Source organism: Solanum pennellii, chromosome 2, assembly GCF_001406875.1.
Source record: "Solanum pennellii chromosome 2, SPENNV200".
Lineage (NCBI taxonomy): Eukaryota > Viridiplantae > Streptophyta > Magnoliopsida > Solanales > Solanaceae > Solanum > Solanum pennellii.
In genome coordinates, this window is record NC_028638.1 from 40758247 (window position 1) to 40776383 (window position 18137).

General features: G+C 29.7%; 3 protein-coding genes across 5 annotated transcripts; 2 read left to right on the forward strand and 1 right to left on the reverse strand.

Annotated features, from left to right (window-relative positions):
* Nucleotides 1-233: 233 nt before the first annotated feature.
* Nucleotides 234-1945, forward strand: LOC107010389 (transcription factor PRE6). The gene is made up of 2 exons (XM_015209670.2): nucleotides 234-458; nucleotides 1546-1945. The coding sequence occupies exons 1-2, from the start codon at nucleotides 327-329 to the stop codon at nucleotides 1696-1698; spliced, it is 285 nt and encodes a 94-aa protein (XP_015065156.1). The 5' UTR covers nucleotides 234-326; the 3' UTR covers nucleotides 1699-1945.
* A 3947-nt stretch (nucleotides 1946-5892) lies between these two features.
* On the forward strand, nucleotides 5893-14295 carry LOC107009016 (binding partner of ACD11 1-like). 3 transcript variants are annotated; one of them, XM_015208266.2, is made up of 5 exons: nucleotides 5893-6143; nucleotides 10408-10565; nucleotides 11114-11189; nucleotides 12664-12777; nucleotides 13528-14295. In XM_015208266.2, the coding sequence occupies exons 2-5, from the start codon at nucleotides 10450-10452 to the stop codon at nucleotides 13990-13992; spliced, it is 771 nt and encodes a 256-aa protein (XP_015063752.1). In that variant the 5' UTR covers nucleotides 5893-6143; nucleotides 10408-10449; the 3' UTR covers nucleotides 13993-14295. The 3 variants fall into 3 exon arrangements, with proteins under 3 accessions (XP_015063752.1, XP_015063751.1, XP_015063753.1); XM_015208265.2 differs by lacking the exon at nucleotides 5893-6143 and adding an exon at nucleotides 9149-9274; XM_015208267.2 differs by lacking the exon at nucleotides 5893-6143 and adding an exon at nucleotides 9149-9274 and having other exon boundaries at nucleotides 13531-14295.
* Nucleotides 14296-14489: 194 nt separating this feature from the next.
* LOC107010021 (uncharacterized protein At5g39865) lies at nucleotides 14490-15976 on the reverse strand. Its single transcript, XM_015209299.2, has one exon. The coding sequence runs from the start codon at nucleotides 15785-15787 to the stop codon at nucleotides 14726-14728; it is 1062 nt and encodes a 353-aa protein (XP_015064785.2). The 5' UTR covers nucleotides 15788-15976; the 3' UTR covers nucleotides 14490-14725.
* Nucleotides 15977-18137: the final 2161 nt, after the last annotated feature.

Below are 18137 nucleotides of genomic sequence, written 5' to 3' on the forward strand. Positions count from 1 at the left end.
ATTTTCTATCTTTTTTCGGCCTACATGACACTATCTTGTGTGTCCAACGCACGTTGATAAAACTTCTATCACGTATGCTGAAAAGGAGTAAAAAGATATTTATTATAAAATAAGTTCAGGAGATAATAGGACCGTTGTTTAGTATAAATATGTCTCTAAAATTTCGAACATAGGTTAGAGATACTTATACAATTTTTTCTTTAATTTATTTTATATATATAGTTTCATTATTACCTCTTCCTCTAACTACCAGTACTACTCTTAATTAATTGACTACTACTTGCTATTCAATTAAGTTATACTGATCAAAAGATTCATCTCAAAATATGTCTGGGAGAAGGTCGAGGACGCAGTCATCAGAAGGAGGCACCTCCAGGATTTCAGATGATCAGATCATACAACTTGTCTCCAAATTGCAGCAACTTCTTCCTGAAATTCGTAATCGTCGCTCCAACAAGGTTTTTGTTTCTTCCTTCCATATGCATTTCGTTTTCGATATACTTTTGGGTGCGTATGTAAATACTCAATATTCTGCGTATTATAAATATAATAGGCCTCTTATTATAATTTAGCTTGTCGTATGTATGTTCAAGTATGAAATTTGTACATGCATCGGTAATGCACTCTAAAATGTCACTGTACCTGTAATGTCAGTTTAGCCGGAACACAATTTTAGTGCCGTATGTCTCACTCTTTTCTTTCTTTTTGTTTTTTTATTCGGGGTTAATTTTAAGGCTCGTTGTTGAAATTTAGGGAGGTGTGAATGAGAAATAATAAGAGTAAATGAAAAATGTGAGGAACCGATTTGGAGAGAAAATGAAAAGTATAAAATTCATTTATCTCATAATTTTAGAGGAAAGAAAAATTGTTGTCCTTATATTAGGAAACAATTTCGTTAGTTCTTCGAGGGTTAAGAAGAAGGTGTCTCTCGCGCGATCGTCGCTCAGCTTTGACTTTCATTAATTAATTTTCTTCCGAAAAGATATTATTTTCCTAAAAAGATACAACATTATGTAAAGATACGATTGCCCGATCAGAAGCGTTCTTCGGGGAACTAAATTTTTTTAAGAAAATACAGTGTGTTCTATGGACTCAGATTTTATTTTCTTATTTGTTTCATCTTTTATTTTTTTTCTGTTTCGACTTTTGACTAACATGAATATATAAGAGATAACATTCGTCTTATTTAAAATTATCGAAAAGTGAGGACAAAACACCATTGGTTATATTGATTTAAAATAGCATGATTTTTTTTTCGCTTTTTAAGTACAATTAAAAGAGTGTCGTTGAAAAAGGAGAAAATTATTATATATTTACAAATTTTTTCCCCCGTAATTCCAGAATAATGCTTTGGGTCCCATATACATAGATGCATAGAACCAATTTAGAATTTACTCAATATTTGAATTTTTTTTTAGTCGTCCACCAATTAGGATATGTTTTGTCTATAGATTTAAATTTTATACATTAACAATAATGTTTATATGTTACATATTTATGTTTATATAGAAATCGATAATGAATTTACGAATCGATCCGTCGCAGGCATCAGCATCTAAGGTGCTCCAAGAAACATGCAACTACATTAGGAATTTGCATAAAGAGGTGGATGATCTTAGTGATCGACTTTCTCAATTATTATCAACCATTGATGCTGATAGTCCAGAAGCTGCAATTATTCGTAGTTTAATTATGTAATTTTCAATAATTTATTTAATATATAATTATAATTACTATATTATATACATTTGGATGCACTAATTAATCTACTAAATATATATATATATATATATATGTATACTTAGTTCTGTATTTCTTCTTAATTCGATCTCTAGATTTTGGTCAATATTAATTAGCTAGGCCAATCTCATAATTAATGGTGTGCTTGTATTGATGTTTACCAATTTTAATTATGGAATTTGCTCAACACTGTAATTCCCCTGTACTATAACATTTGTTTTTTATTTTTATTTTTCGAGAGTTAGATTAGTAACATTTTAAGATGCTATATGTTGCATCAACTTGTTATAATAGTGGAATATTTAATAATTAATTTATAATAACTTTAAAATATTAAATTAATTTATTCAATTTAATTTAATTAGCTTGGATAATTAATTAAAATTAATTCTCCGAAGTGAAAAGTTGTAGAGGGAGGGATTAAATTTTTTTTTTCAGTTCACACCTATATATCGAAACAATAAAGTATTCTTGAAGCAGGAAAAAGAAATATTGAATAGCGTATGTGCGACTGCCGACTGTCATTTATAGGACTCGTTTGGTCATAAATTTTCTAGGTAAAATTTGGGAGGAAATTTTATAAATAGTAGTTATCCGTATTTGTCATTATTTGACACAATTTAAATATTTAAATATTAGAAAAAATTTAGTATTTAGATCAAATTTCATTATTTGAAAACAAACAAATTTTATACCAAATTTTTGTTTTTTTTCCAAAAACACCTTCTATAGTACTCCCTTCGTTTCAAAAAAATGGTCTAGTTTGACTTGATACGGAGTTTGAGAAAATAAAGAAGACTTTTAATCATGTGGTCCTAAATTAAAGTTATGTCAAATGTACAAATTGTCCTTTAATTTTGTGGCCCTAAACATGTCATGTGGAGAGTTGTTATAAAAAAAAAGAAAAAGGTAATTCTTTTTTAAATAGTCTAAAAAGGAAATGAGATCATTCTTTTTTAAACGAAGGGAGAAGTTGTTTGCGTTGAAAGCACGAACTCAAAATGTGACGACTATTTTCACTAGTTTCAAAGGCTTGTGTATTACATAATTTTTACGTAAACATCAAAACACCGATGCAATATTCAATAAATATGAAAGTGATGATATGTTTGTTGATGAAAATGACGAACAATCGACTTAGGGTGATAAAGTCATGTGCTTCGTCTACTTCACGATTGAGGAATGATGCTTAATGCACTCACTTCGAACTATCACATTGCTCTAGTGTCATGGACATTACTTGTTATTTGCTGCAACAAAGGCTCAACTGAATTGTTGTGGAAGTCTGAATCTTGTTATGTTGACGTTATTGTCTTGCTATGTAATACAAATATATGGTTAATTTTAATAGTGTTTTAAAACTTATGAATATAAGTTATATTTATTAAAAAGTGAAATATACCCAAATATTACAAATGAACACATGGTAAATTTCACTCAAATTCTCACTCAATAATATTTATTAAAAAATTATAGTCAAACACTATCTTAAGGTAGAAACTAAAACATTGCCCAAAAACATTTAAAAATAATAATAATAATAGACGAACACAATATGGTTAATAAAAATATTTTAAAAATGAATTAGTTAATATAATTATTATTTTTTGAAAAACATATTTTTCAGAAAAACTATTTTGTTTAAAATATTTTTAAAAAATAAATAATTTTTAACTGCTTGGCCAAACAGGCTTTAGACCAATCAGAATATGATAAGATATGTCTCATTCATGTCCTTTCATTGACAGAGCTATTACTCACTCACTTCTTTTAATAGCTTCTTCAGTTTTAATTTTAATTTTCCTATATTTAAGATTATAATTATAGTATTAAATATATTTTTGATACATGCATTTGATATGTTTATGATTTTAAACTACAAAAATTAAATTTTCTTTTTTTAAGCTTTATGCCAAATTAAAACGAAGAAATTAATAATTTTTATATCGGGAAGAATCCGACGAACATTCTAGGTAGAGTAATAGAGACATAATGCAGTGATTAGAGTATTGGTTTAATTAATTCTTTATGAAGTGAGAAAATGACTTCTTAACGAAACCACGTTAGCGTTCACAGTAAACTACTCTTTTTATGATTAAGAAAGTTGATAATTAGATGAATGCATGCCAATAAAATGGGAATAATGTATTAATGTTAGGCTAGAGATAGAAATTCTATAGTGACAATATATGGTAAAAATTATTACTAACAGAAACAACTTTTAATGACAATAAATAGACAAGTACATTAATAAAAAGTACTAAGTCTTTATTAGTATTAGTTAAGTGTCACTAGATTCAGTATCGCTAAAAACTTTAGGGATATATACACAGAGAATTAAATGCAACTAAAAATACATATTTAGCGGCAAATAAGCTATTGCCGTTAACTTATAGCCGCTAAAGATCATTTTTGATGTAATGTATATATGCTATCGTTCGTTACAAGAAACCACTTATGGGAAAAATTGTGTTGTTAAACAACAAGAGTCTTATGCTAATTTCATTTAACTACAACTTAGCAACAGATTATAAGTTATTTAGCAACAAATTATAAGTTATTTGATAAATTTTAAAGCTAATTTCTTATTTGATATTTTGGTCGACATATTTGTAAATATATATTAAGAGAAAGGGACATTGGGATTGTGTTTGATGAAAAGGGTGTGGTGGTGTTATAAAAAAAAAATGTCAATTTCAAATCAAATAAAACATAGTATATATGTAGAGAAGATTGTGAGCCCTCATTTGACTAAATAAGACTTTGATGTTGCCTTTACCTTTATGAATGGTCACCTTTAGAGAGGACACAAAATCAAGAAACCCTGTGTCATATCAATTTCATTTGTTGAAAACTGATCCCAATCTTCACTGTGTAGTCGACAACTATATATTACACATATATTGTTTTATTTGTTTTAATTTATATGATTTTATTATTTATAATATTTTAAACATATTTTCAAATAATATATGTGACACATGTGATATTTTGAAAGTTAATCAATTTAAGTATATAATTTTAAAATAATATAAGTGATTTTCTATCCTAATTTATACGTGACACTTGTGAAATTTCACGAGTTAATCAATTTTCGATATGCTTTTAAATACTATAAGTTTGTAGTTCATAATATTTCTATAACGTACTTTATAAATAATATATTTTATTTATGTTATCTCAATATATACGGTACATGTGAAATGTAGAGAGTTGTAATTATTTTTAGAGACTTGTTTTAAAATACAAATTTAAAATATCGTCTTTTCTTTTTCAAACTTTTGCATCTCCAAAATTCGAACATAGTATATAATTTAAAATTTTAAATTTAACTCTCTCATTAATTAAATCATTTATTTATATTTCTCAGTAATCATAGTTTATAATGATTTACATTTTTCATTATTTAATTATAATAAGTTGGAAAAAACAGTCGCAAACAAAGAAAATGAAGGAAGAAAGAATGACTTTAGGCCTCTTTAAAAGGCACAAAATTGTAGTTTTATTTACAGAAAAGTACAAAACAGCTAAAGTAATAAAATACAATATTAAGGGCAAAAGATAAATTGAAAAAGTACGGTACAGGCATCATAAAAAAGTATCAAAATATAACTTTAATTACAAAATTGTACAAGTTAAGTGAAGCAATAATGTAGAATATGGAGGGTAAAATATAAATCTACTTAGTTAAGTATGAAAAACACACAGCTTATACAGACATGTTGACCGAGAGCTGTGTGGTTATCATAACTTATATATTAATAGTAGAAGTAGATACAAATATATATATATATATATATATATATATATATATATATTCTACTCTTGATACAACTACTTCCCTAGTTGTAATAATAATATAGTACCTAGATAGTTACATATTGGCCAATAATTTGAAAGGGAAATTGAAATCCACAAAATTAATATCCAAAAGATGGATGTGTCAATTAATTTTGTGGATTTCAATTTCCCATTCAAATTATTGGCCAATATGTAACTATCTAGGAACTATATTATTATTCTACTACTAGGGAAGTAGTTGTACCAAGAGTAGAATGTGTAGGTTTTGGACTTTCGGTTCAATAGGGACGTTAAAAATTATTTGAATATAAATTGGATTTTCGGTTCAATAGAGAGAAATGGATTAAATACCGTAGTTTCTCTACAAACTACAAGTTTAAGAATTTAAGCACACAAAATATTCGAGTTAAAAAATCACCCAAGATCAATTCCACAAATTTCAAGAACAAACTCACAAGCCCTTGAATTCAAGAATAAGACAAGATCAAGTTAAAATTCATCAAAATTCAAGATCAAAATCAAAGGCTCTTGAATCCGCATACAAGTCAAGAACAAGTTTATCAAGATTCTAGATCAAGCTTTGAATTTATTCGAAAACACAAGTAAGAGAATTCATAAAGTTTATAATAATTGTTGCGATATTTTTTTGTCTTGATTGTTATTTTCTTGATACAAATTTTATTATCTATAATATATATACATTACATATAAGAGATTTTAGGGCTTCGAAGCTTTTGACGGTAACAAATTGAAATACATCAAAATATTTGTTATTTTCAAATTAATAAGTGAATGACTTGATATGTAAAGTAAATTGTACATAAATAATATGATCCGTTGATCCTAAGTAATGTCTCGTGAAACACGATCCATTTTGTTTTTTGAAAAGTTCACCTTTATATTAGGGGAACACTAAATAAATAGGAAAAATTACATAAATTAATACATTTTAAAAAATAATTACAGATTTTAGCGATACTTTTTGTTTATTACCATTTATAGCAATACTATGATAAATCTGTAATATGTATTAAAAGTGAATTATTTATGCAATATATTTGAATTATAATTGTTTTTGAAATATATTGTGTTTGTTTGGTAAAAAATGATCACATTGTATTATAAGTGTATTAAAATGTGTGATAAATGTATTATCCATCATTAAAACTTGTATTAAATGTGAATAATAAATTGTTCTTTGTAATATGTATTAAAATTGTATTATAAATGAATTAAAAGCGATCAAGTGAAAAAAAATATTGTTGCTATAAATAGTAAATATTTTATTATTATATCACATTTATGTAAATGCCACCAACCGGCCATATATATGGAAGGGCCATTACAGAGGACTGCACTGGCATTAATTTGAATTTATTGCAATTATTATAAGTAGAAGGACGGATTGGAAAGGAATAAAAAAATAAAAAAATTTCTCAATTTAATAATAACTGTCTATTATTCTATTTTAGAATATCTAATTTTATTTATCCATGAAATTAACACTATTTTAGAATATCTAATTTTATTTATTTATGAAATTAACGATAATATTGCACTTAGTTCCTAATTTATCTTTGTCATTAATTATAGTAATTAATTTTCTATTATATTTTTCAAGATATTATTGTTCAGGAAATTAAAGAGTAATATACTAAAATTATCGTTTTATTTATTGATGTTTAAAATATTCCAAAATTAATAATAAACAAATATTATTGGACAGGGAGTATATAATTTTTTTTTTGTCTAAATGCTTCTAGACTTTGGTAATCTTTGTTTCTTAAAAAGTAATTATTGTACAAAAAAAACATATCCTCATTCTTTAACTAATTATTGCAATATAGAATGTTGGATGTGTGAAATTTGTAGTTTGAACAACTTAAATAAGGTTAAATTAGTTGTTTTTAGGTAGATTTAGTACCAAATATTGAAACCATTTTATGTGTCTGTTTAATACAAAGTATTTTTTTGGAAAAAGAAAGTATTTTTTGAAAAATAATTTTTTTAATATTTAACAATTGCATATAAGCATCTAAAGATATATTTATGTAATGCAGAAAAATAATATTACGATTTATGGGATAGTGGTAAAAGGGTAGACGTTGGGAGCATTGGGGTGAAGAGGACGCAAAGAGCCCATAAACTTGAAATGCTCTTCATAAAACATTTTTTTTTTAATACTCCAAATTATTTTCAGATTCTCGAGCACCTATTTTTTCTATAAAAAAAAGACAATTTTTAAAAATCTCCATACCAAACTAAGCTTAAATATCATATTTTTTATGTGTAAATGTAAATGGTTTATTTAATTTATCATTATTGATCATTTTTTGAATTTTAAAAGTAGATAATTTATTTTTAAAAAAATTGAAAATTGATATTTTGTGAGTGATCAATTTATCAAAGGGTAAAAAGTCAAAAATATGCTTAAACTATGCGAAAGGAACAAAAATATCATCCGTTTGTAGTTTGATCCAAAAATATCCTCACCGTCAATATTTTAGTCGTTATTGTTATTTAATGAATCAAAAATACTCATTTCTTAAATAAATACATTGCTATTTTTTTAACACATTGTTTTTTAAATTAACAAATGTTTATCTTACTTCAGTTCAAAAAAATAAAATAAAAAATGAATATATTTTTTATTTTATTCTAAATATTTTTTATTGTTATATAAATATAAATTAATGATGGATATCCTACGATCTTATATATATATGACATATTATCTGTCAAAAAGGTCCATGAAGTTATTTTATTTTAATTGAATAAAATTAGATTAAGAAAAATATTCCTTATAATTTATTTGTTAAAAGAAAGAAAAAAAAGAACATCATTCTTTAATAATATTTTAATTAGAAAGAAATCGTGTTTAAAAAGGAAAATGACATTTTTGACCTATTTAGTAACTATAGGTGCATTTCTAGATCAAAATATTGATTTCAAGGGCATTTTGAAATCAAAATATTGACGGTAAAAACATTTTTGAGCCAAAACTATAAATAGATGATACTTTTGTTTCTTTCTCATAGTTTATTTATGGACATGCTGACCATTTTCTCTTTATTAAATGACAATTATTTATCCGCAAATAATTCAAGTGAAAAAATAGCAAACGAGACCACAAAAATTGTTCTTCTCATAGCTAGTTAGAAGACCATAAAAAAATAATATATCCGGTAGGTATTTACCCTTGACCAAATTACACAATAATTTAATGATATAATTAGAAATAAAAATATTTCTCAAAAATGTGTTTCATTCATAAATCAAACACTAAAACGGAAAATATTTTCTACTCACCAACCAAATATGGGAAAATAAGTCAAAAATCTACTTGTTTTTTCCGAAAAACATTTTCCTTCATACCAACAGGGACATAGCTCTTCGGCGGAAAATTATATTATTTATACATGGTTAAAATAAGTTTATATGTATATGTATTAGATGTCGAACCCCTTTCGACTACCTATTCTTACAGATTTTGAACCTCCTTATTAAAAATTCTGGCTCCGCCTCTGCATACTAAACACACCCTTAATCTTGTATTAGCAATCTTTGCCTTATTAATCTTTATACCTAACGACTCTTTATTATATTTACCAAATCGCCCTTGTTAAAAAATACCTCCAAGTAAAAATAGAATTATCTATTTACAATTTCTCTCTGTTTCTCATCCGCGGCTGATTGCTCTGTTCCGCTTTGACCATCTGATCATCATTGTCAGGTGAGATTCTAATTTGTAAACCTTTTTGATGCCTAAATTTGCTTTTTAATATATGATTATCTGTTTGTTTATTGAACTTAAATGTATCTGTAAATTCAATTATCCTAAGGTTTTATTGGTGCTGAAATTTCTTCACTTAACCCTAATATGTATACACAAATCTGCTAGTAATTTTTATGACTATCACCGTGGATTCTGAAAATCTCATGGAATGGAGCCCCTAGTTATTCTTCAAAGTCAATGTATTTGAGTATTGTAATCAGAATATGAAATGGGCTTCGGTGGTCAATGAATTGAGTTGAGAATGAATTATGACTTTTCAGATTTAAATCTCACTAGAGACAGTATAACACTAGGTGATTTCTTCCATATTTTGTAGCCTTGGTGTATTTGGTGGAAGGTGACACGTTTTTTCGTGGAATTAGTTGTGGTGTGTGTAAGCTGCCTTAGACTATTAATATTAAAAAAGTATTTAAAAATGAAATGGGCTTGAATAGAGAGAAATGAATATTACGGATTAATATAACGAAGGCTTTGAAGATCTCTTACTAGTCTCTAGTCTAAAGTGTTCTATTATATTATTTGGAGAGCTAACTGAAGTTTGTGATGAAATCTTATGAAAAATATTGGCTTACTGGCTTTATCTGAGTGATTAAATTACTATATTTCCTATTTCAATAGCTAGAATGCACTTAGCACTATTGAGCTGATAAAGTTATTGGAACACCCTTTTTGATCTGGGAGCTGTGCTATTTGTGTGTGCTTCATACTTCCTCATACAGAAAGTACCATTGATCTTTATACAAAATCTTCTTTTGTTCTTCGATTTCAAGATAATTGCAGATGTTACATCCTAAAGCATACTTTTGTCTTTATTTAACTAGATAAGAATAATATTTCTGATATAAAGGAGTTCTGGAAATGAATATCTTGATCACACATTATATCATGCGTATACAAGGATCTTAAAAATCGATTTTGTTTAATTTCTTCAATGTTCTTTCCTTAAAAGTGGCCTCGACAAGCCATGAACTAAGAAGTATTGACATGATGATAAATCAACGGACTAAAGTTAACTTTTATCTTTTAGCTCTTATGAAATTTGAATCATTTACTCTTCTTGATTTAATCAGGTTAAGCCACCTTTCCTTGGGATTTGCACCGTGTTTCTATCCATGTATTTGGGTCATTACACAGCAGAAGTCACGAGTCTTTCTACCAAAGCTACAGAGAAAGATGTCGATGATTTTTTCTCTCACTGTGGTGAAATTGAACAAGTAGAGATCATCAGGTAGCTTTTCGTTTATTTGAGTTTACCTGCAATTTCTGCTGCAGCATAGTTGTCATTTCGAGCTGATTATTGTCGGTGCTATAAATTTATGCTTGGCGATTGTTCCCAGAATTTGTTTATCTAAGATGAAATAGTTGATATAAATGCTTAATCAATAGTATTCTGTTTGCATGTCTTATTGCAATTCTGCCTTATGAAATATGTCAAATAAGACGTGTATTGCCACTCTTTTCCATGTGACTTCTTCAGAGCATTATGAAATGTCAACAAGAGCTTATGTGTTAATATGAATTCTGAGATGTTTGCTTAGAAAGAACAAGGTTAGCATCCGATAATGTTTGCTGTTGACAACCCATTGTGAGTAGTGAAGCATATCATCTCATGTCCTGAAACTCACTATACGACATTCCAAACTTTCTTCGTCAAAAGGATGTTTAAACTTTAAACAAAGTAGCAGATGGAGAGAGTTCAATGCTATTAAACTGTGTGAGAAAAGATGGATGTTCTTTACCCTTCCTGATTTCAAGTGTTGCCTTTATTGAATGCAGATTGAGTGAATATGCTTCTATAGCCTATGTTACGTTCAAGGATACTTATGCACTGGAAACTGCTATTTTACTCAGTGTAAGTTTCTGCTTTACTCCACTGTTATATTAGTTCTACTTAGCAGAAAGAACCTCCAAGGTGAATGTGTTACATATGCAATGCTGCATATCTGTATGCTAATGAGTCAAGTTTATACTCATCATCTCCATGATGAACATCAAAAAGATTTTTTTATTGGCTTGCTTAATGCTTATCGAAGCTTATAATTTCTTTGTTTAAGAATAGTCAATAATCTACCAAAATAGGTGCTTGCAGTAACTTTCTAAACTCAAGCTTTAAAAGCTTCAATGAAAAATATTATATTTATATCTGCATTCCTTAGTCATGAATTTTCTTTGTATTGTTTTGAACTTTTAATTAAGATTGTTGTCTCGTTCTTTCACTTATAAGTGTTTGAGTGTTTTGATTTCTAGCTGAACACAAGTTGACAGCCTTTGTGCAACTACCTGGAAGGTCCTTTTAAAGAGCTTCTGATGTGCTATCCTATTTGGACATGTTCTTATTAAATATATATTTATATCCGCAACAAATGCAATTTGGACTCCCTCGTTTAATCTGTTGTCCCAATTCTTTAAACCTAATCTCTCTCTTAATAATGCGATCAATTTTATCCCTGACACAATACACTATATTTAAAACCAATATCATTGAGTACATTACTACCTACAAGGTTTCTTTAACCTTGACCCTCATTCGCTTTTATTCCTTTTAGGAGAAAAGAAGACTCTATAAGAGCAATCGATGCTATGTGAGATGAGCTTTGGTGGTAAACTATGTGACCACTACCTATGTGTCATTCTATTTGGTCTAGTTTAACAAGAGACCTACAATTCTGAGTGATAGCACGAAAGGGTACTTAAATTCCAAAGACATTTGACTACTTGACATACCTTTAGGTTTTTATGGTTGCAACGAGTTAATATGATCTATCTTGTATTTTCACCATGTAAATATGTGATTGTATCTTTTGACTTTTTGAAAAAGGTAATTAGGTAAAATATGACTATTTTGAATAAAGCTGCTAGTTATTTGTGTACCCACCAACCATAGATGAAGGAGATCATTGATTCTAGGCCATGGGAATATGCAAACTAATCTTTTTGATATATGTTTTTCTATTCACTATCTACATATAGAGACGTCTTGGTACTTGTGCTTGAGTTGTATATACCACTTTTCTGCTTTTATATTTGAAACTAATGTTTTAATTCATGGGAGGTGGCAAGTATCCCATGAATTAGGCAAGGTGCATGTAGCTGGCCTGGCCACCACGATAATAATAAATTATTGTTTAATTCCATATCTAGTATTGTGCTCTTTTTCTTCATTTTCCTTGTTCTCTCTGTTTTTAGTTGGACAAAGTTTGTGCATCGGGCGAAATGCTAGATTTATTCCTTAGGCGCTAGTACTGCATTCAATAAATTCATACAGCTATTTTATGTTTCAAATTTGCACCTATAAAAAAATTCTTAACCTTTTAGCCTTGATTCAGGGATCCACTATACTAGATCAATGTGTTCGTATATCTCGCTTGGAAGCCCATGTAGATGAAGAAGATCCTTGGAATAACTATATAGATAAGGTGGAGAATGGAAGCAGCTCTGCGGTAGGCTTTTCCCATTTGATCTCCTTTTCAGTTAAAGTTTACCTTATTTGTCTGGACAATCAACTCTCTTACTGCCTTAACACGAGAGTAAATGAAAATAAAAATGTTATATCATTCATCGGTGAATTAATAGGAGTATGATCTCAGTGGCAGCTCGGCTTTTGAGATTAATTTGCTCTTAAGGGATATTTTTCACGGCTAAAAGAATCCAATTTGTGAACTGAGCTTATCATGATTTTCTTTCTTTGGTGAGCTCTAGAGCTGAGGATATGTAATTAATATAGCTTACTTTACTATTCTTCTTTTCCTTTCGTTATTCTTTCCTTGATAAAAGTATTTGTACATTATCACAATTGTTGAGTTCCCTAAAATTCAGTTCGACTCTTGTTAGTTAATTTGGGGAAAGTTGATTCAGAAAGTTAAAAAACCTATTGACTGAGGTATGTTGGTGGAGATGTAAGAACAAATTAATTCTTCAAACAACTCACTTTTTTCTTTCTTTTTGTTTTTTCAGTTTCTTTTTTGTTCACTGTTCTCCACTTTTATTTTTATCCTTAGCTTCCCTCTTGCTTTACTTGAGCCGAGGGTCTTCGAAAACAACCTCTCCACCTTTACAAGGTAGGGGTAAGGTCTGCGTACACACCACCCTCCCCAGACCGCACTTGTGGGATTACATTGGTCAATGGTCACTGTATATGTTGTTGTTGCCTAGCTTCCCTGATGTCATTTTGAAATTTTTCTGTAAATTAGCAGGTCCATACAAATCAGTTTGTTTCAACTCCTGGAGAAGCTGTGACCATGGCACAGCAGGTAGTTGAAACCATGATAGTGAAGGGATATCAACTAAGTAAGGATGCGCTAACCAAAGCCAAAGCTTTTGATGAGTCTTATCATGTGTCATCTACTGCAGCAGCAAAGGTGGCAGATCTCAGCAAGAGAGTTGGGCTTACTGATAAAATTCGGTCTGGCATGGAGACTGTTAAATGCGTGGACGAGAAGTACCATCTTTCTGAGCTTACCATGTCCGCTGCATCTTTTACAGGGAAAACAGCTGCAGCTGCTGCAACTGCTGTGGTTACCAGTAGTTACTTCTCCAAGGGAGCTTTTTGGGTTTCAGATGTTCTGAATCGGGCTGCCAAGGTCGCTGCTGACTTGGGTAATAATGGTGTCAAAAAAGAAACAGCTCCTATAGAAATGAACCAAATTGGTAAATAGGGCTGACACAATGTCTGCCCACATGGAATGAATTTGTTCAAAGGTGTAAGCTTTCCATGGAGACATGAATGTGAATATGAACAATTTTAGCTATAGTTGAAGCAGAGTGAGCAACATGGTGTAACAAGATCCATACTTATGGTAACGTGTTGGTATTTTGCAGTCATTACCGTGGTTTAATCAAATTTGATTTCCTCTACTCACGCGAGTACAATGTAAGTAATACGCTTGATTGGATTACAAGTTGATCATACATGTCATGCTTTTCAGTTTTCAGTGAGCTGGTATTTTATCATTCATTAATCTACGTGTTATTGACAAAGTTAACTTGCGTCCATTCTGCAATCGCACACATACTACTGCTATGAATTTGCCTAGACTTGCAAGTCCTAGAGCCAGAAAAACTGGGGAAGCTATTGGTAATTTCATGCCAGATGCTGGAAAAGTATTTGTTTGAACCTAATCTTATCAACCATGTTTCACAGTTGGATAAATGTTACTATTATACTGCTGCTACTAATGTGCTGAATAGGCAGTAAAAGTTGGATAATCTGTTGGCTAGATGATATTTGCATTAGTTTAGATGCTTGAAGCCTTTGCCTAAAAGAAGGTTCAGGACCTAGAATCTTAGGGTTTAGAATTGTTTTGCATATGCATACATAGTTTGAGCTGAAAATAATGCTTCAGTTGAACCTGTAAAACTCGCCTTAGAACCGCTCCTAAGTCCTACCCATCAGCTTAGGCCTGAACTTTGATCGTCTTCGTCCTTGTAAATAGATAGCCCCATACAAGCGGATGAATGATAATCACAACAAATCAGACATTGTATAAGCCCATTCTCATTGCAATCTGGGCATCGTTGGAAGCCACACTCATCTTCTTCATCATTCTCTGCTTCATAGTATATTTTACAACTTCCATAGCATGTCTCACATGGCACAAACCTAACATCTCCACAGCCTTCACAAACTCCATTTTCTACCCTTTCACAGCTTTCTACTACCTTCTCAAGCTGTCTTTTTTCGTCCATTCTGCATATTTCATCAACCCCACCAATGTATTTTCTCCCCATAAATACCCTTGGCAGCAAAACCCCACCTCCGCATCGTTCCCCTGGTAGTAACTCTTTCAACTCCTCCTTAAACACTGCATGCATCGATACATCTCTTTCATCGATTTTAACACCTAGTCCCTTCAAAATCATCCGAACATGACAACAATCCTCATACGTTTTCCTCACTCCTCTCAGGCTTGTGAAGTATAAAATCACTTTCTCTTTTTTCTGTTGAACCAATTTAAGCTGAGCAACTCCACAGTTTGATTTCAGTCGGGGCGTATTGTCCAACACATGGAAAGAAAAGTTACAGACACGATGAGGAGATGCAAGAAGATTAGTATCTTCAAGATCTTCCATCAATTCCCAAACATTGACACTCTCTGACTCACCACCAGAAGTAGTTCTAATTGTAGTCTTAGGAATCACTTGTGGGATTTTCTCATTGATCATTTGAGACCATGTCTTTGTCTCAATCAGCCCCATTTCGAACTCTTCATCAATGTCATCTTTTTTGAACAATAATTCATCATCTTCGATATGTTGTTTCATTGGATCAAGTCTCAAAGATCCTAATGTTGAGGAAGTGAGGGAGACCAGTTGGATGCTACACTCTTCTTTATCGATAGGAATATGTTTGTTCATCGAGTAGCTTCGATGCACTGGAGAATAGTGTGCGTTGCATTTTTGGCATACTTTTGGCTTTGAACTAGTGCAACCCATTGTTAAATAAAAGTCCATCCTAGAAATTGATTTGAGTAGAAGAATAGAGCAGTGGATGGAAAGAAATGAATCAAAGTTTGGGTAAAGATTTCGAGAGATTAATAAGTAGCCATATCGAGGAATTTCAAATGTTCTAGAGATAAAAACAAGAAACAAATTATTTCTGTTAAATTATCATACTCCCCTTATACGTCCTACCAAACGGTTCCTTTTTCTTACTCCATTCTATAAAAGCTAATGCATGCATTATTTTTTGTAATATAGTTTACGAAGAGAGTTGAATGTAAGAAGAAAAGGAGAGTTTAACATGTCTGTCTTTTCATTTAATGAAATGATGGTATATTTTTACCATGATGTATTAAGTACTACACTTAATTAATTAGCTATGGCAAGTAAGCCATTTTAACTTGGGTTTACAGATGGAATCCCCACTTCTTGCAGCCAAAACTGAGTAAAATTGTTTGATAAATCGTGGTGTTTATAAATTTATTTAATATTAACGAAAATATACATTAATTAATAATTATATATGTTCACATATATGTGATGCATTCATTAATATGTTATGAATATTCACACATTACTTTTATAATATGGAATTCATTCATCAAAGTTCAAATGGTATAGTACTCAAATTCTATTTGTTGTCCACCTATACCTAACCTAGCTAGCCTTTTAATACGTAGTAGGTAGTAAAGTTGTACAATTTTTTTACTTATACTCTTTCGCTCTTCTAGACCGATCGAATATCGAATATAAGTATATATTGAAAAACGATGGATTAAGATAGACTTTTAATGTTTCGTATTAGAATATTTATGTATTTTTTGATTATTAATTCCACTTCTTATAAAAGAAATAAAAACTCTCCACTTGTATATTATAAATAATTACCATCTAAATAACTTGATATTATCGAAATTTTTTTTAAATTAAACATGAAGACATACTATGTCAAGGTTCAAAATCAAGAATATAAAATTATGAAACCATGTGAGAAACAACCCATGATCATAGGGATCATGGAAGATTTGATTTTGAATTTCCAAGTAGCAATTTTTATATTATTTAAAAAACGCATTGCATGTACTATAACCACCAAGAACCGATTAAATTGCAGATTATGTAAGATTTCTACCTATTTAAGAAATAAATTAACCATTTACTGAAAAATTATCCTAAAAAGGGACAAGACGCTAAATTTACTAGGTTGCGGATCAATACTATTTTAAATGAATCAATCATTTGTAGAGATGGAATGTCAAAACAAAAGCATAAATTTAAGTTTTACTTTAATGTGTTTTAATATTACAATTTAATTTATGTGATGTAATTTAAATTGATAGAAAATATAAGAAAAATGTAAAAGGAAAAGACAGTATTTTTTATTTTATCTATTATATCCTCACTTTAATGAGTAAATTGATTTTGGATTTTACCAAGTATAAAATGGTTCACTCACTATGTCAATAATTATTTTTAATGAATATGTCAAGTAAAAAAGAGACGAGTAAATAGAATAAAGGGAATATTAAGGATAAAGTAGGTCTTTTTTTTTAAATATTAACAATAACAAAAAAAAAATAAAAAAGTTTTTAAAATAACGAACAAATAAAATTGAAGGGCAAAAGTATCTAGAGAGTTAGAACCAAAATAGAAAAAGGAAATCCAAAATTGTTGGCAATGCCAGCCCTTAGCTTCTTAAACTCTTTTTATGGAAAGGTGAGTAATTTGAGAATCACTATTATTCTTTCCATTTCAAAAGAAATATTATTTTTAGCTCAAACATATCTTTTTTAAAAAATTATTTATATCTAAAAGCAAAATATAAATATGAATACTTTAAAAATGATAACTCTATAATAACTTTTTAATGAGATAAATTTTAAAAAGTGGGAATAAGAGTCGACTGATAACAGAAAAAATTGCCTATTGCTTTATCTTTTCTACAAAAGTTTTATCTCCCTAGGTTTGAATTCCTTACGGAGATAACCAATCATCTTTCTTTAAGATAGGAGTTAGGTATATGAAGTTGAAGTAAGAGTCCTATAAGGGAGTTTTGCTTCAAGGGTTACGGATCGGGGCGAGTGTCATTGCGAGTGAATTAATTTGTGAGGGTATACGTGTACGGATATGCTATTCATAAAAGTCTTACCTGTAGAGTAATTAGGATTGAACTGAGAGTTCTATATTTTTTTAAAAAAATTGAAGAAATATATCATTAATATCTTCTTAATCGTTGAAAACACCATTTATTTTAAACCGAAGAAATAAGTCTCCATAAAGATGGCCCAACCACATGCTTTATTCAGATTCTGCGGCAGACCATAATATTCATCATCTTCTAATTATTACATTCTATTTAATT